This window comes from Aotus nancymaae, unplaced genomic scaffold (assembly GCF_030222135.1).
Source record: "Aotus nancymaae isolate 86718 unplaced genomic scaffold, 86718_ANA_hifiasm-v0.15.2.pri h1tg000008l, whole genome shotgun sequence".
In the NCBI taxonomy this organism is placed as follows: domain Eukaryota; kingdom Metazoa; phylum Chordata; class Mammalia; order Primates; family Aotidae; genus Aotus; species Aotus nancymaae.
Window position 1 is genome coordinate 30,755,152 of NW_026988419.1, and position 19,754 is coordinate 30,774,905.

The 19,754-nt window shown below is 38.9% G+C and overlaps 1 protein-coding gene across 1 annotated transcript in view; it reads right to left on the minus strand.

The window, feature by feature from the left end:
* Positions 1-5,796: 5,796 nt before the first annotated feature.
* FAM117B (family with sequence similarity 117 member B) overlaps positions 5,797-19,754 on the minus strand; it is a 142,652-nt gene continuing 128,694 nt past the window's right edge. The window contains exons 7-8 of the mRNA XM_064373155.1: positions 18,468-18,588; positions 5,797-10,169 (exon numbers count right to left, since the gene is read on the minus strand). Of these exons, the coding sequence (XP_064229225.1) occupies positions 9,851-10,169; positions 18,468-18,588 (440 nt within the window). The 3' untranslated portion in view covers positions 5,797-9,850. The remainder of the gene's footprint in view (positions 10,170-18,467; positions 18,589-19,754) is intronic.

Sequence of the window (19,754 nt, forward strand, 5' to 3'; positions counted from 1 at the left end):
AGTTTGTTTCCTGAAGAGTTTAATACAAATATAATTATTGTTTTCCTATTCAAAAACTTGAGTTTTACCTCAAGATCACAATATTATTAGGAAACTACATTGAATTGATGATATGGTGGGCATGGGAGAATGAAAAAAACTAGGGCAATTAATATCCTTGTAAGGCCAGGTGTGGTGGTTCACACCTGTGTGTGGTGGTTCACACCTGTAGTCCCAGCACTTTGGGAGGCCAAGGAGGGCATATCACTTGAAGTCAGGAGTTTGAGACCACCCTGACCAACATAGTGAAACCCTGTTCTGTACTAAAAATATAACAATTAGCCGCACGTGGTGATGGATGCCTGTAATCCCAGCTACTTGGGAGGCTGAGGCAGGAGAATCACTTGAACCCAGGAGGTAGAGGTTGCAGTGAGCCAAGATCAGGTCACTGCATTCCAGCCTGGGTGACAGAGTGAGATTCTTTTCTTCAAAAAAAAAAAAAAAAAATCCTTGTGAGACTAATTCCTTCTAATTTATTTCACATAGAAGGGGACTATGTAAGATATGGGAAATTACATAATGTATGTTATTTCTGTAAGTACTTTCAGTAACAAAAACTATAAAATATCAAAAATCTGAGCCTAGACACAAACAATTAAATATAAGCCACAGTATGTAATCTTACTTATTGAAGGCAGGAATAAAAAGAGCCAGAATTGATTCAATTATTTTTGTCTTCCATAGTGTTGGTAGGGCCCTGCATTTCTCTACCTTGAGCAATGAAGCAGTCCCAGAATTTCAGAATATAGAAATTAGGAAGGAAAAATCACCTTTAAAATATTAATTCAACAGAACTGAAAGCAGTAAAGTGTTTAAACATGGCAAACCCTGCGGGACAAGATGAGAAGAAAAATGATTGGTCAGGATGGGTCACATCCAAAAGACCAACATAAACTATTTTTCCATCTTTTCTGTACCATTTAAAAGACTACTGAAGAGTTCAAAACAAACTGTCCTTGGCATTTAAAGTCAAGCCATGGTTCTTCATTCAATGGTGTAAATTAACCACTATTGGCCAAAGAGTAAATACAAAAAGGAGATGAAGTTCTGACTGGTGTCGTGGGTGAGATTCTGCAGTGTATGTTTTTAGATTTGTAGTGTACATTTTAAACCTTGTTTTCTTGCTGCCTCAACAACTCCACAAACAAGCTGTGAGCACTTGGCCCAGTGTGATGAGTCTCTCTTGCTGCCTTGCCCTCACCATGACCTAGTAACATTTAAATGCACCAGTGAAATTCTCACTTTTTCTTGTGTGCTTCTCCCTAATCTGAAGGCTCCTGCTCATGTCTTAGGCCTACTCTGCTCCCCACCCGCTTGGCTGAGCCCCTCCCAGGTGACCCCCTCTCAGCATGCAGTGACCATCTCTCTAGGACCTGTGAGTATAATACAACTTGTTTTCCTGTGTCTCTCCTGTGATATCTCTTGTGGCACCTCACTGACAGTCACCTAAAAAAAAAAAAATCACACAAAAAAACATGAAAAAGTTGTTTCTTTCTTTTTTTTTTTTTTGAGACAGAGTTTCGCTCTTGTTACCCAGGCTGGAGTGCAATGGCGCGATCTCGGCTCACCACAACCTCCGCCTCCTGGGTTCAAGCAATTCTCCTGCCTCAGCCTCCTGAGTAGCTAATTTTTGTATTTTTTTTTTTTAGTAGAGACAGGGTTTCACCTTGTTGACCAGGATGGTCTCGATCTCTTGACCTCGTGATCCACCCGCCTCAGCCTCCCAAAGTGCTGGGATTATAGGCGTGAGCCACCATGCCCGGCAAGTTGTTTCTTTTTTCCCCATTTTAAAGCAGTATCTTCTAGAAGAAAAAAAAATCAGCCATAGCACATCTAGAAATATCCACTATTAACATATTTTTGCTTATTTTTTGTAGTGCCTTCAAGCACACACTTGAATTGTGATCCAGATGATTTTACTGTCCTCTCTCTCTAAAATGGGCATACCAAGTCACAGAGATTTAAAAACCAACTCTCTAAGTCTTTCTCTCAAAAAGCCCAGGTGTTAAAAAATCCACCAGAAATGTGACTGAAGTTAGTTTTTGCCTCCCTAAAAGAGGTGCTCCCCCAATTTTTTTTGTGTTCCCCAAATTAAAGAAAGTATTTTTTATTTTCTGCAGCTATAGCAATATTAAAAACCTGAGAGTTTAAGAATGTCTGTTACTAACGTCCTTGGCTAGGAGCTGAATAACTAACCAGCTCCTTTCCTTTGACCCTCTGAACTAAGCTGTCAGCAGCTGTAGCAATGAAGAGGATCACAAAGAACAACAAAGGCACAAAGGCAATGTGGCCAAATGTCACATCTGCAATGACATCAACATCTTTATCAGTGTCACTGGTGCAAGCAAAGTAGCAGTAAGACTTCATAATTAACTCTGAATTCCAGAGTCAGACTTGGTTCAAAGCCAGTCTCTGACATCTCCCAGATGTATGACCATGGAAAAGTTAACCTAATTCCAATTTTGTTATCTCTATGATAGTAAAAATAGCAGTACCTGGCTTCAAAGGGTTATTATAAAGATTAGAGTAAAAGTAATATGTAAGGTGTCTGACCTTTGGTAAGCTATCAATAGGCATTATCAATTTTTATTACAATTTCAGTTTATCTTTGACAATTTTAAACTTTACAAGCTAAAATGAATTTTATGAGAACACTTTCCAGAACCAAAACCACTGGCTCTCCTACAGAATGAATAAACTTACCTGACAAAATATGAAGAAAGATAAATGTTTGCTTACAGTTTTATATTTTCATATTTCCTAAATGATAGCACTATTGTCAGCATTTCTTTAATCACACAAGTAAAACAGGTTCACAAAGTTGACTTCTTGGCCCAAGATCCCACGAACATTAGGCATCAGAGCCAGAACTAGCGCCCCAATTGTTGCCCTAAATCTAGGACTTTCTCTGTTTCTCCTCTCAATTATCCCAATGATCGAAAAAAGAATTACTTTACAGAATTGAGACAAATAGTTATACTCTTGCTTTTTAACTATCAGAGCCTTCATGATAGTATTCTATAAAACAATGATTTAGCAGGACTAATCCAAACTAGTGCATAAAGTCAAAGTTAGAATATATGGAGATACATTCTCAGTTTGAGGATGATACAAATTGATGAAAGTATTCTGGTTTTTTTGGTTTGTTTTTATAAAACCTAGAAATTTTGGAGCTATGTATTAAAGGGCAGTAGAAACAATGTCTTGAAGACTCCAGTCTCATCTCTGCATTAAGATACCAGATAGGCCAGGCGAGGTGGCTCATGCCTGTAATCCCAGCACTTTGGAAGGCTGAGGTGGGCAGATCACGAGGTTAAGAGATTGAGATCATCCTGGCCAACATGGTGAAACCCCGTCTCTACTAAAAAAAAAAACAAAAACAAAACTTAGCTGGGCATGGTGGCGCACGCCTGTAGTCCCAACTACTCCGGAAGCTGAGGCAGGAGAATTGCTTGAATCCGGGAGGTGGAGGGTGCAGTGAGCTAAGATTACACCACTGCACTCCAGCCTGGCGCCTGGCAACAGAGTGAGACTCTATCTCACCAAAAAAAAAAAAAAAAGATACCAGACAAACCTAAATGCTGTAGCTACAGCAATATTCTTCATATCGTTTTAATACAACCCTCAGTAAGAAATGCTTTTTACACTACAAGCTAGGACATATGTATATGTCTCTAACAAAAGTTTTACACATGAAAAATACTCTCCTTATGTATGAATATACTTATGTTTTCTATTCTGCTTCATTTTAAAAAAAAGTTACTTGAACCCATTTAGTTTCATTTCAAGACCCAAACAGTTTGGAAAACACTGAATCAAAGAGCTACAAGGGCTATTGGTATTATCATACTGTATTCTACTAGGAATTTAAATATATATATTTTAAAAGCACACCTAATCTTAGCAAAGTTAAAAAAAAAAAAAAAAACCAGTATCTGTTACACATTAGCAGGGAAGTGCTATTGAGGGATTGTGTTAAAGAAACTTCTCTTCCTGAGTCCGCTAGGGGAGGGGTTTCAAATGCAAGAATTTTCCCGGCTCCCACCTCAGGAGGCTGGGACTCTGAGCACCAACTTCAGGCCTCCATGCTGAGACCAGAGGGGTTTCAAATGCAGGAATTAGTCGGCTCCCCAGGCAGCTGGGGCTCTTTGAGCACCCCCTCCACATGGGCCAGGTAAAACTGTCTGATCTTCCCATGAGTGGGAAAGCCAGGTGGGGCTCTTTTGTCCCAAATTCCCCTGAAAGCTCTTGGAGGAGGGGGCTCTGTGACTTAAGGTTGTAAAACAAGTAGCCAATCCAGTATCAGAGTCAAAGATCAATCAATCCAGAAGTATGAAAGAACTCCTCTCATTCGACAAGAACATGAATGAGGAGGGAATAACTCAAGGGTTAAAACTTCAGGGGCTCCTACCTGAACAGATTCCTTCTCTGGATCCCCTCCCACAACAGCATGGGAGCTGTTTTCTTTCTAATAAATCGCTCTTCCTCAAAACTCTTTGGGTCCACGGTATTTATTTGAACCATAGACTCACTGCACCTCCTGGGCCATTTTCCCCATTCTTCAGGGCTAGAGATGTCAAGAACCTACAAGCTGAGTATCTCCCTTCCTGCCCCCCACCCCCAACACTATGAAGAGACTACAAGGACTGTATGTCACATATTTGCTCTTCTCTAAACTCTTTAAAGGTGGAGGTGGGGGAATACTGAGAAAGAAAGGGAGAAAACTTTATGTGTCAATTTTAGAGATTCTCTTTGCATTTGATACTATGTTAAATTATTGTGTAAACATATTAGCTATTCCTAAACTGGTTAATTTTTTCCTTCAGAAATATTTCAAAAATTTTAAAAGACTAGGCACAATGGGTCACACCTATAATCCCAGCACTTTGTGAGGCAGAGGTGGGAGGATCACTTGAGGCCAGGCGTTTGAGACCAGCCTAAGCAATGTGGCAAGACCTTGTCTCTTAAAAAAATACCAGGCGTTTGAGACCAGCCTAAGCAACGTGGCAAGAACTTGTCTCTTAAATAAATAGCCAGCCAGCCAGGCATGGTAGCACATACCTGTGGTCCCAGCCACTTGGGAGGCTGAGGCAGGAGTATCCCTTGAGCCCAGGTGCTTCAGACTACAGTGAGCTGTGACTGTGCCACTGTCCTCCACCCTGGGCAACACAGCAGAGACGCTCTGAAAACAAACAAAAAATTTAATTTGATGACCAGATTACTGTGGTGACTTTTTTATGTCACTTAAAATGTGTCCCTGCAAAGTTAGTGTAGCCTTCTGACCAGCTGTTGTGTGGATACAGACAAAACCCTTGAAACTGAACAACTGTCCCCTGAAATTGAACTGTCTTGCATATATAAGCCACTGTCACAAAGAATATGGCTGAATTACCAAGAATTAACAAAACAAAAATACTCCTCTATATGCACTTTATAATGAATTTAAGTGACTGTCCCAGCTAAGTTACCTCTAACAAAACTGTGAAGCAGTGAATTGCCCACACATAGCTATCTCTCAGTGTGCTGCTTATATTTTAATGAGTGCTTAGCACTTACCACGAAGAGCAGGTACTTTCAGATCTAGGGCGAGTGAGAGGGAGCAAGGAACCTGCTGCTGAACATAAACACATTATTTTTCTATTAGTTTGAGAAAACCAATGTACCATTTAAAAGCCAAAAAAAAAATAGAAAAAGAAAAAGCTAGATAACCAGTCCAAAAATGAATGTAATTTGAATTTGAGACAGTATTCATAAAAATTCACAGAAAAAACTCAAGAACAGACTTTATTTTAAACATAAAAGTTCTATTTTCTTGTGAGGCAACAACAAGTGTTCAGGTACAGGGAATATGTAAGTACAGCGGAACAATACCCATTACCATTGGAAATGCTGTTTTTTGAGATAACTGTTGGAATAACAAAATGTTTTAAATTGTGTTTTAAAAAGATTTACACAGCTTCAACAGAGACAAAAAAATGAAGAGTTAAAAAAATCATATTCTTCAACAAGACTGTATAAACAAAATGCTGTTCAGGGCTGCTCTGCTGATCATCAATTTGGTCAGAGTAAAACTTAAACCTTAAAGTGCAAAGTTAAGCATTCTTAGCTTTATTTTGCAAATTCAACACTTCCACTCATCTGGTTTTGAGACATCAAAATTCCAAGCACTAAGGAATGAATCTTAAGTTTACAATAGTAAAGTAAATGCAGCAGTGGCAAATTTTACTTTCCTTCGCAAAAGAAAATCTTTATAACCTAGTCCTAGTCTTGGATATAGTGAAAGCTATAAATTTTGTCTTTTTTTTTTTACACTTTTTTTCAGTGAAAGCCAACCACTGAAAGCAGAGAAATAGGACTTTCATGTTGTCTGATATTCCACAGTTAGCAAGAGCACCTTCTAAAAGACTGATTTGGCCTGTGGTCATAAGTATTAAGTATAAGAAACATAAAACAAATTGAATAATCTAGTTCAAAAATAATCTTGACATCCATGCTTACCACATATAACCAAAAGAGGCAAAACTGGTATTTTTAAAACATAGTTGCTTACAAAAGCCATGACAAGTAATAGACTTAGTCACAATCAGAAACAGTTAATTTATGTAATTTTTATCATTACAGAGAAATTGTTTAAGAATTAAGAAAAAACTAAGATTTGACAAAGTGAATAACCAAAGAATAGCTCCTTTCTCTGAAAGATACATGCTACCCATTTCTTTTAATGCAATGGAAGTATATTTTTATAAAATTAAAAAATTTTAAATTATATTCCCATTGAAGCTATTCTATTTACCTTCTGTACAGTTTTCTACAGAATAACAATAACTATGGAGTGTAATTTAGGAAACCAACATTATGCATTCTATTGAGAGTAGTATCACATTTCACTGGAAACCTGGAGACCCATTTAAAAAAAAAAAATCAACCACGAGGGAACTAAGGGTTAAATAAAACAGCTGAATGAACCAATGGTTAATATTTTTTCAAGACCGTGATAAAGCTTACATGCTTAAAAATTAGCCCTTTGGCACTGGCAGTTAGAGTTGTTTTGTATCTTGTACCTTTTTTTCAAATCTCAAGCTCTATTTCTCCCAAACCCCAGGGATCTGTTTGGTTGCCATACAATTCATTTACCTGCAAATTCACATTCTCCTTACAACCAAACATTAGACTAGACGTTCTATTTATAAGACTGTAAATAATTCTGAAACTTGTTCTTCCATTCCAATTTTAAGTTACTTTAAAGATATATGAAACTCCACAGAAAGAGATGAATTAGACAAATATGCACAACACAGCAAAATGGAAAACCTCTTTACAGAGTGGCATTCTAGTTCTAAAATGCCACTGTCACTAGCAGAGATGGAGATGGAAGAGGAAGGAAGTGCAAGGCCAAGAACACAGATTGAATAAAATTCAAGTAATCAAAAAACTGAGGGTTCTTTTCAAATAACTTTTTTTTTAACTTCCTCTATCCCCATTCTGATTTCAGTTTTACCTTTTCTTCTGAACTCTGATACAGCAGATACTCAGTGGTGATAGTCATAAGAAAGAAGGCAAAATATCAAGGCTCGCAGTGAGAAAATGTAGACTCCAAACAACTGAGCTTTTAATAACTGAGAAGCCATAACATACTTGTTCCAAATAGTTTTTTGGATGGAGAAGGTACCAAAGTTCATCAATCCTACCATCTAAAACCTGACAGATTTATTCAGATGTTTGAATTTATCTGATTTACCTCAATACGTCTCAATTTAAAACTCAACGGGGATTATTTTAAATTACTTAGATGTTTTAAAGGTACATGAATATAAGAAGTCCTTTCAGAAGATTTATTGCTACCCACTAGGTTTTCCTTGATAGAATATGTCTGGATAAGCTGACATATTAATCTTCTAAACTGAATCCTTTTTATAAGGATTTAAAAACTTCTTTCTACCTATATTAATATGTATAGGAACAATAAGTTATTGCATCATAAGGTAGTATATGAAGATATTAAAAGGATGCTTTTATTCAATAGTTTGCTGAAACTTACTTTCAGAGTGGCCAGGTGCGGTAGCTCACACCTGTAATCTCAGCACTTTGGGAGGGTGAGGCAAGCAGATCACCTGAGGTCAGAAGTTCAAGACCAGCCTGACCAACACAGTAAAATTCCGTCTCTACTAAAAATACAAAAATTAGCTGGGCATGGTGGCACATGCCTGTAATCCCAGCTACTTGGGAGGCTGAGGCAGGAGAATTAATTGAACCTGGGAGGCAGAGAGTCACCTGCAGTGAGCTGAGATTGCACCTTTGCACTCCAGCCTGGACAACAAGAGCAAAACTCCATCTTAAAAAAAAAAAAAAAAAAAAAAAAAAGCTGCTCCTTAATCTCACTACCGCATACCCAGAAATCAAATACTGATATCATGTGATACTGGCAGTGATTTGTATTACGATGAGCCCAAATCCAAAACTGTATGGAGGTTTCAAAGGTGCTTATCATTCATACTCAAGTTCTTCTTGTCTATCTTCCCCACTATGTGAAGTGTTAGGGAGTAAATTAGCAAAATCTGTAGGCAACAAATCTCAAGGCCAACCACCACCACAAAGAAAATGTCGGTCACAGGATTCTGCGGCTACGGTTTGGATCACTATCCACTGGATTACACTCCTGGCAAACTACTAGCCCGACCAAATCCACAAGACAACAACATCACAAGGGCAAAGGAGGAAATCCATGCACAGCCATTTCAGGATCTCTTGGGGCTATGATACAGTGATGATTAAAGGTAGAATGACACCTGTGGTAAGGAAGGGAGAGTGTGTGATATATATAAATGTGTGTGTATATATATCACAGAAAACCAATGCAGCTCCTTACTCTTAGCTAGCAATCAACACTGGATAGTTTCCTTTTGGCTCACTGACTTTTAAATCAAGTTCCAATATGGGTGAGAACATATTAAAGCACTTGTCTTCAGACTACAATTTTCTGACCACAAGGTGAAATGTGTATAGTAGTGAAGAAAACAGCAGTTATACAAATATTTCACCCAAAGCACAAACTTTTGACATCAAAAAACATAAATCACATAATATACAAATATTGCTTTTTATCTCTTTTTATATATACTTGTTCAATGCATTTACCTATCAATCCTTGTTTGGGAGATTAATCCTTAATCTCATAGTCATGAGATTAAGATTGCTGGGAAAACGTCAACAATCCCTTTGGTCCCAAAGCTGAAAACTGCTGAGAAAAGCACACATCTAGAAAGGAACAAGAAACAGAGGCCACCAAAGAATCTTTTGAACATCCTGTTTTGCTACGTTTCAGAAAATGTAACATTGGTATATTATAAAATAGTCATTTTCATAGAAAAGATGGTTCTTGCAGCATCAGTCACATCTCCCTTTAGGAATCATGTTTGCAAGGGTGTGTCTGTGTGTGTGTGTGTGCGCGTGTTTATTGTCTCTTGCAAGGATCGTGTGTGTGTGTGTGTATTGTCTCTCCAAAGTTGTGTGTGTGTGTGTTTTAAAGAAGTCTAATTCGAAAACAACGTGATATTGTCTCTCCAAAGGTAAAGAATGAGACCTTTCTTGTTTCAATCAGTGCTTTGATAAAAAGCAGGCTAAGCACTGAGGGTTGGCATTCACGAGTGAGGCAGAGCCGTCACGGGGGATCCTTTCTTCCAGAAGCCTCACCATCACGTCACTGGAAAGCTGGAGCACATCACAGCTGACCAGAAGCGCATGATGCCATCAGAATCCAGTGATCTGAGGAGGTTCCCAATTTCCCAGAACAAAAGCCACGTAGCACAGTGACCTATCCTTCGGCTTCCTCAATTGGTTCTGGTGGTGGGAGTAGAGAAGCTGATGACATGACTGTACTTGTTCCTCGAGAGACTCGGTCTTGCTCTGTGTTTGTAGACAGGGAGGCCATAGCAATAGGCTGCAGCAGAGTGGTGGTCATGCCAGTGGTGACTGTCAGGCTGTGGCCAGAGCCCTTGAGTGTAAGATCAGGAGTGGGAAGGAGTGGCTTAAGGATGCTGACGAGGCAGAAAGCAGATCCACTTTTAGGAATGAAATTCACCTTGTTTTTGTCAGGACAATAAAAGGCTGGGATTTCATGAAGCTGTTTTGGCCTAAACACAGAACAGACAACCCAATGTTTTTTAGTCACTGAACTTTAAAAAAAGCTTGGAAACAAGCTTTTATTTTTAAAACACAGTTAACTTACAGCACAGAAAAGGAATATAAAACTCAAGCTCTATCAAAAGCTTCAAACACCAAGGACCAAAGTGCTATCTGACATATGATTCAACATATGCATCTTAGAGTGTAAGAAGTCCCCATCATCACTGCTGCTTTCAGTTCCCTCAACAGCCCTGTTACCAGGAAGGTGGCTCAGGCTGACAGGCACTGCATGTGAATGAAGAGCTAAGACAATCAAGGGAATAATACATTTCCTATAACAAAAGAAAATCTAGATGTTTAAAGACATGTACGCCTTTATGTATGGTGCCATGATTTTTCTAAGGTCGTAGTATACTGGAGGGAGACAGCAAGGAAATTAAAGATATACAATGTCTGTCTTTTGTTAAGTTCCACCATTGCATGAGTAAATTATGGTAGGCATGGGTTTTCTCTTCAAGTGCTTATAAAAATCTCTTTGATTGAAACAATTCTTTGAGTTAACCATGACAGTTTTCTGAGCAATATAATGTAAATGTGAAATAAAAATAAAAACTCCTTTGCTTTGGAAGTTTTTATTAAAGGCAAATTCTTCCCTTGTCCTAGGTCCTCCTGAAAATTAACCCAAATTGTTGAAAAACATATTGGCATTAATGGTATTTCATGAAAATTAAAAGTATTAAAAAACTACATTATTAAAGTTAGCATGGAAATGCCACAAAATTAAAGCAAAAAGACTTAGGTGCATTATCCTCTATTCCAATGACAATAAAATCTAAATAAGCCTGCATGGTGGTTCATGCCTGTAATTCCAGCACTTTGGGAGTCTGAGCAGGGAGGATTACTTGAGCCCAGGAGTTCTACACCAGCCTGGGCAACATGGTGAGACATCTCTATAAAAACCTTAAAAAAAAAATTATCTGGTGTGGTGGCATGCACCTGTAGTCCCAGCTACCTGGGAGGCTGAGGTGCGATAATGGCTTGACTCTGGGAGGTGGAGGTTGTAGTGAGCCATAACTGGGCCACTGCACTCCAGCCTGGGTAGCAGAGCAAGACCCTGTCTCAATAAAACAAATCTAAATCAGTTCAATAAAAATCTAAGTGTGCCAAATATGCACTAAATTCTGAGGACACAAAGTTGAAACAATCCACAGGAGGAGGTGGACTAAATTTATAGTTCTTATGGGGTGAAGAGTGATGGGGACAGAACTGTTTCAACATAATTAGCTTCCTTTATAATCTTGCGTGTATTATGCATTTAAAACATTATTCAGAGATGGGATCCACAAGCTTTACCAGACAGACTGCCAAAGATGTCCAGATCACAGAAGAGGTCAAGACCTTGACAAGACAATCTAACAGGTGATAACAAAGGTTTATAAAAAGGTTTAAAGGTAGCACGGGGGCCTGGAGGAAGAGGGAGGGTTTGGTAGTCATCCTCTGAGCTGGATTTTGAAGAATGAGTAAACAGCAGATGGGGAGTGGGCACCAAAAAAATATGTGTTCCAAGTAGACAATGATTAGGTGGGCAGGTTTTATTAATAGTGAACACTATCGATAGCTTTGGCAAATATAACAGTTCAGAACAAACAAAAATATATCATGTAAGTTATGTTCTACTTGGGCACTATTCTTTGTTAAATACAATGAAAACTTAGTAAGTTGAATACTGTCAGTGCCACAAGCATATTTAGATACGTTACTGATAAGAACAACACACACCCTTCTATTTTTATCGTCTGAGAGCATGATTTTCAATATACTGAACTTGAGGAAGTTGAGGTTATGTTTCCATAATTAAATAATGCTTGAATTTTCCTATGCAGACAGAATTATCGAAGTAAACTTTCATATTTGTAGAATGAAAAACTTCTTGTAGAAAAAGAAAAGGCTAGTTAATTTTAACACTTCCATCCAAATGAGGCCTAGATTTTTAATTAACTTACTTGTTTGAGGTTATCTTCTTAAAAATGACTTAAGACATGTGGCCACTAATAGGTCTCTGGGATGAAACTTTACATTTCTGAAGTACAAACTTCCTGACTTAGATAAAAGTTCTTGATCTGGAATTGTTTTTTTAATGACAGGAATTCAAAAATGATTTTACTTTCTTGCTGCTGTCATGAAAACAGATTTAAAATATACCTCACACAAAATAATGTCAACAGTAATAACTTATCTAACTGATCAAATCAAGAAACAAAGCATCAACATCAAGATAACATAAAGCACCAAAAACACTCTCCTTGTGCCTTGTTCCTGTCATTACCCCAAGCCACCAAGAATCACTTTCCTAACCTCTGTAGCTTCTAAAAGTGCATTACCCAAGAAAAACATTACCCACCCGAGGATATGTGACCTACACGTATGCTAGTAGAAGCTGCAAATACTAACATTACTTCAAAGCACTCTTCAACTTACGAACCATACATATAAAACAAATACAATCTCAGAACTGTTTTTAAAATTTTATTTCTTAAGCAGTTATTCCAAAAGGATTGTGTCTCAAAGTAGATATAACTAAAAAAATGACTCTATGTTGCAAAGAAGTCATGATGTCTAAGAATCAAGGCCAGGCGTGGTGGCTCATGCCTGTAATCCCAGCACTTTGGGAGGCTGAGGTGGGCGGATCACAAGGTCAGGACATCAAGACCATCCTAGCTAACACGGTGAAATCCCGTCTCTACTTAAAAAAAAAAAAAAACCTACCCGGGCATGGTGGCACGCGCCTGTAGTCCCAGCTACTCGGGAGGCTGAGGCAGAAGTGCTTGAACCCAGGAGGTGGAGGTTGCAGTGAGCCGAGATCGCACCATTGCACTCCAGCCTGGCGACACAGTGAGACTCCGTCTCAAAAAAAAAAAAAATCTAAGGAAGAACTTCATTAGCTGGGATCAGGAAAGAGTATATTTAACGACACTGAAAAGGACTTACTACGTGCAGCTGACGTGGCTATGCTATGTGCTGTTATCATAAAGAATATGGAGACAGAAGTAAAAATTCTGTTTTTTCCCTTTTTGGGCCCAAATCCAACTACCTATTTTCTTTCAGGTAAACATTTCTAGAAATCAGAGATCACTCCTTACCCCATCCCAACCCCCAAGTTCAGGTCAGAGTTAGTACTTTAAGCCAAAAGTAAGACTTAGTAAGAAAAGTAATTCTTTAAAGTATGGCTAAAGAAGTTAAAATTTTATATTGGGACCAACAATCTACCTTTGCTTTAATGGTAGTATGTGCAGTGGTTATTGCTCTAATTTTGACAAATCTAGGACAAAGACTAATTTTTTAAAAAGACTTTGAGTAAATTATTTTATTGTCAAAAGGTTAAAATTACTTCTTAGATATCCTTAGTTACTACTGCTAATTTGTCTTTAAAACATAATTAAAATTTTTTTGTGTGTGTTAATCTTTCTACCAGGAAAATTATAATAAACATTACATTTAAAAAAAAAAGAATAGGTTTACCTTCTACTAACAGATCAATGTGCCATAAAACATGCAATATGTCCAGGCACGGTGGCTCATGTCTGTAGTCCCAGCACTTTGGGAGGCAGAGGTGGTGGATCCACCTGAGGTCAGGAGTTCAAGACCAGCCTGGCCAACATGCTGAAACCCTGTCTCTACTAAAAATACAAAAATTAGCCAGGTGTGGTGGCGGGTGCCTGTAATCCAGGCTACTCAGGAGGCTGAGGCAGGAGAACTGCTTGAACCCAGGTGGCAGAGGTTGCAGTGAGCCAAGATTGTGCCATTGCACTCCAGCCGGGGTGACAAGAGTGAAACTTCGTCTCAAAAAAACAAACAAAAAACACACGTAATATGTTAGGGTCTATCTTATGTTTCTTTGATCTATCTATAGACACACACATATTCACACACCCCTCTGTCTTGTCTTCTCTCCCTTTAAAGATAAATAATGTAGTAGTACATAGCTCAGACACCAAGTCCTCAGTAACTTTCCAAATGCAATAGTCTAAGGCAGGTACCACAGGACACCAAACAAATATTCAAAGTCATCTCCCCACCCAAAAAAAAAAAATCAAACTGCTTTGGAGCCAATCAACCAAATCTCTACACTTAGCACTTAGGCAAATCCTAAGTGCCAACAAGTGAATCAAAGAGCTCAACTCAGGCTGGATGCAGTGGCTCATGCCTATAATCCCAGAGCTTTAGGAGGCCAAGGTGGGTGGATCACTTGAATCCAGGAGTTCAAGTCCAGCCTGGGCAACATGCCGAAACCCCATCTCTACAAAAAATACAAAAACTAGTTGGGTGTGGTGGCATGCCTGTGGTCTCAGCTACTTGGGAGGCTGAGGTGAGAAGACTGCCTGAGCCCAGGGAGGTCAAGGCTGCAGTGAGCCCTGACTACAACACTGCACTCCATCCTAGGTGACACAGTGAGATACTGTCTCAGCAGGGGGGTGCATGGGATGGGCACAAATCCAAAAAAGTACATTTGGGTCAACAGATTTTTACCTAAAAGAATGAGCCCGTTTCTGTTTTCCAGTTCCAAAATAGCAGTAAAGAAGCACATGGTTTCACTCCCTGCCACAGAAAACCAAAGAGAAATATGTAGCACTGAGATTATTACTAGTAACATCCTAGTACTCAAATATGAGGAGACAGTTCCTGAGCCACAGAGAAGTGAAAAAGCTGAGAATCAGACTTCCACATCTGCAACAACCATACCCTCATTCTGCCCAGCACAACTCATGGTTTCTACACTAAAAAAAAGCGAGATTGAGGTAGACAACCAGCCTCCCCAGGATCCTGGGTTCCCTGACAAGACACTGCCTTAACCTACAGGAAGCATGGTGAATACATGAAAGGAAAAATATTCCCCAGGAAAGATGACGGCAAAGAGGGGAGGCAGAAATGCTGTCTCCAGCTCTGGAAACTCTGCTGTGATTCGGTGAAAGGAGATGCCAAATCACAGTGGTTCCGCAGGACCACACAGGTCCCTTAAGCATGAATTCCTACCTAGCCTTCCCCACTGCTGAGATACTCCCTTTGGGACCTTCCCCTTTCAGGAGCAGCAGCATTTAGGTTGTTTACCGGAGCCATGGTGAACCTGTGCTTAAGGGGCCACCTAGAGCCAAAAAGGAGGCAGTGATCTAGCAGTGAAGAATCTCTAAGCAAATATATCCAATAAAAACCAAAACAAGCCAGATAGAGGAAACTAGAATCAATAACTAATCCTTCAATGCAAAGACATCAACTTATATCCACAAGAAATAACAGCAAACAGGGAACGACGACCTCTTCAAATGGACAAAGCAAAGAACCCCAGTGACTGATGCTAATGTGAATTTGCTAACCAATAATTCAAAATAGTGGTTTTAAGAAAACTCAATGATCTCCAAGATAACACAGAAAAACAATACAGAAATTTATCAAAGAAATTTAACAAAGAGATTAATTTTTTTTTTTTTTAAAGACTGAGTCTCACTCTGTCATCCAGGCTGGAGTGTAATGGCATAATCTCGGCTCACTGCCATCTCTGCCTCCTGGGTTGCAGGAGGCAGATTCTCCTGCCTCAGCCTCCTGAGTAAGTGGGATTACAGGCATGTGCCACCACACCGGGCTAATTTTTGTATTTTTAGTAGAGATGGGGTTTCACCATGTTGGTCTGGCTGATCTCGAACTCCTGACCTCGTGATCTGCCCACCTTGGCCTCCCAAAGTGCTGGGATTACAGGCATAAGCCACTGCACCCAGCCTGAAATAATTTTTAAAACTCAAACAAATATTAGAACTGAGAAATACATTTGCAGAACCAAAAAATTCATTAGAGGATCTAAACAGGTGATGAATCAAACAGAGGAAAGAATTGGTGAACTTAAAGACAGGTTATTTGGAAATAAACAGTCAGAGGAGAAAAAAGGAAAAAGAATGAAAAGGTACAAAGACCACCTAGGAGATACAGAAGATTACCTCAAAAGACCAAATCTAGGAATTATTGTTGTTCAAGAGGGAGTCAAGTGATAGCAAGGGGTAGAAAGCTGATTCTCAGAAGTAATAACAGACTTTCCAAAACCTAAGAAAGATACAAATAACAGGTACAGGAAGGTCAGGGAACACCAAACAGCTTTGACCCAAAAACAAAAACAACTACCCCAAAACATACAATAATCAAACATTCAAAGTCAAGGACAAAGACAAGATCTTAAAAGCAGCAAGAGGAAAGAGGCAAATAACATATAAAGAAGCTCCAATTTGTCTGGAAACGGACTTCTCAATGGAAACTATACAGGCCAGAAGGAAGTGGAACATGATTTTCAAACTGGTGAAAACAATGACCTAATTTCTTAAGAATACTCATGAAAAAGTATAAGCCAGTATTTTCATATTGGGCATAAAAATCATCTGAGCTACTAGTTAAAGATACAGAGCTCACATCCTACCCCCATATTTACCTATACATTAAGCCTGGGAAGGGTCTGGGAATCTACAGTTTCAACTAACTCCCCAAGTAATTATGATGCAGGGAGTCTGTAGAACAAATCTGCTAAAAAAAACTGGCTGAAACTCTCAGCTCGTACCAACTTATAGGCTAATATGGTGAAAAAACCTAAAATAAGCAGTTGCTAAAACAAGGGTTTTCAATTACAGTCACAGAAGCAAAGAGGAGACTGGTATCTCCTAGTACAGAAGTTGAAGGGATTCAGAAACAATGCTCTTTATGTGATTAGATTATTCAGAATTCAGGTAAAAGGAAGCACTGACAAGAGAGAACATAAGAGAAATAAAAGAATGCCTTTTTTTTTTTTTTTTTTTTTTTTGAGACAGAATCTTGCTCTGTCATCCAGGCTGGAGTGCAGTGGCACGATCTCAGTTAACTGCAGTCTCCGCCTCCAAGGTTCAAGCAATTCTCCTGCCTCAGCCTCCCAAGTAGCTGGGATTACAGGCGTATACCACCATGCCTGGCTAATTTTTGTATTTTTAGTAAAGATGGGGTTTCTCCATATTGGCCAGGCTGGTCTCAAACTCCTGACCTCAGGTGATCTGTCTACCTCGGCCTCCCAAAGTGCTGGGATTATAGGTATGAGTCACCGCACCCAGCCTAGAATGACATATTTCAAATCACTCCAAGATATTCATGATAAAAGAAAAAGGCAAATTGTGTGAACTGCTGAAGGCTGGACAATCTCCAGGTTGTATTTTAGGATTCACAATAAGAAAAAGACAAAATGGGTGGCTCTCAGACTTGCAGCCACAAGGGCTAACACTGTCATCAAATCCTCAAATAATGTTCATCACCTAATTTGCTCAATCTCACACAAACCTCAAATCCTTAGTTATCACCTGTAAAGCAAGGAGCCATAGGCTGTGTACTTTCTGGGTGACTTGTGAGTTTAAACTGGGAGTAGCTGACTAGAGTACCAGCCAAAAGAAGTATGTGAATATAGGAGATCACATACCAAGGGCACCAGAAACTACTGTTAGTTTAAAATCCTGCCTAAATTATCTTCCTCACAGTGAGATGTGCATGTGTGTGTGTGTGTATGTGTGTATTTTAAATGTATTTATGTGAATGGATCTTGTTGTGTTGCCCAGGCTGGCCTCCCTGAAAGAATGGAACCACACTAGGTGAGATTCATGGTCTTATCTGGAATAAATATACTGCTAAATTCAACATGAAACATGACTGGATATATGTTCACAAATGATAGTCACAGAAGACATTTTGCAGACAACTAAGGAAATCTGAATAACAAATGGGTATTAGTTGACATTAAGCATTACTGTCAATTATTCTAAGGTGTGATAATAGTACTGTGGTTATATAGTAGTACTGTGGTTACTTTTAGAAAACACTGCAAAATGTTAGCTATTATCTAATCTGGGTTGTAGATATATGAGTGATCACTATACTATTCTTTTAGCTTACTTAAAAATGTTGCTAACAGGTTGGGCACAGTAGTTCCTGCCTGTAATCCCAGCACTTTGGGAGGCTGAGGCAGGAGGACTGCTAGTGCCCAGGAATTTTGAGACCAGCCTGGACAACCAGTGAGACCCTGTCTCTACAGAAAAATTTAAAAATTAGCCAGGCTGGTGGCATGCGTCTGTAGTACCAGCTAATTGAGAGGCTGAGGCAGGAAGAACACTTGAGCCCCGAAGGTAGAGGTTGCAGTGTGACCTCTGACTGCATCAGTGCAGTCCAGCCTAGGTCACAGAGTGAGATCCTAGCTCAAAAAAAAAAAAAAAAAAAGCTCATAATAATTTGGGTGTGGGAGGAATGGAAGGGATACTTACGAGCATTCCTCAAACACTTTGACCCTTTCACAGCCCTCAGGAGGTTCCCTTTTAAACATGTAACTGTTGTTAGGTTTTGGTGAGGTTGCATATTTGGGCAAAGGAGAATTGTTCCCATTCTCTGCAAAGAAATGACATATTAGATTACTAACAAATGCAACTACATAAATGTATAGTCATACTACATTTAACTTTTTGGACTACGCCCCCATGAACTATTTGAGGGCAGCAGCAGTGCTTTATTCATCAAGGAGATAATTAATGTTTGTTAAATAAATGCATAAACAAATACAGTATTTTATTTCACTTCCCCTTACAATTACCATAGCCTGGGCCTGTATCACATAACCCTCAGTACTGAACACTGATGTAGCTTCCTGCCTTATTTCTATTCTGTACAAAACAAATGCACTCAAACATTACTTCCATTTTCCCCAGTACAAATATCTGAAATGGTTCTCTTCATTGATTGCTGATCATTATCTCTTGGCCTGCACTTCAGAATTTCTCAATTTAATTTCTCTGCTCCTCTGGTTACAATCTTTGCTCCCGGTAGTCAGAGCCACTGGATGCCAAACATTTTCTTTTGCCTGTGAACCTCCCCTTACCTAAAAGGGGTAAGTTCTGTTTATTTTCCAAAATGTCCTTCAAAGTCTGGCTCTGACTCAAATTTTTTGAAGTCTTTCCAAATTAACCCTATCAGGAGGAACATTTCTTGACTCTTGATACTCTTTAGTGCTGATATCCTCAATTTGTATTTCATTAACTTAAAAATTTTAATATGCTAAATATCTGTTCTAAATTTTCCATCTGTGCCAGCTAAGCTACAAACTCCTTGCTGGCAGTAGCACTACAACCCTGTTTTCCTACAAAAGAAATTCACAGAGGCCAACCAGTTACTAAAATCAAATACTTAGGACCCAACATTTATTGAGTTTATTTATAGAATTCTACATGTTATTGATGTAGAAGTAGGCAGTATGGAAAATCAAGGGACAGATTTTATCTGACCCATGTTTTATCAGACCCAGAAGCTAGCAAGAAAAGTCCAAAGAATGATAGTTTACAACTGTCCACAGTTTACAGTAACTTTTTCAGTGAATCGTCTGTCTTCTGCACTTGCTATGGTTTTAATTACTTAGGTGATTAGTAGTAGTAGCCATTCCTAACAGCAGAGCACTTTGGCACATTCAACACATTGTATGGAAGAGGTTCTAAATAAATGACTACTGAACTAAGCTTTAGAATTTATAAATAGATGTCATTATTATTGCTTTCAAGTACATA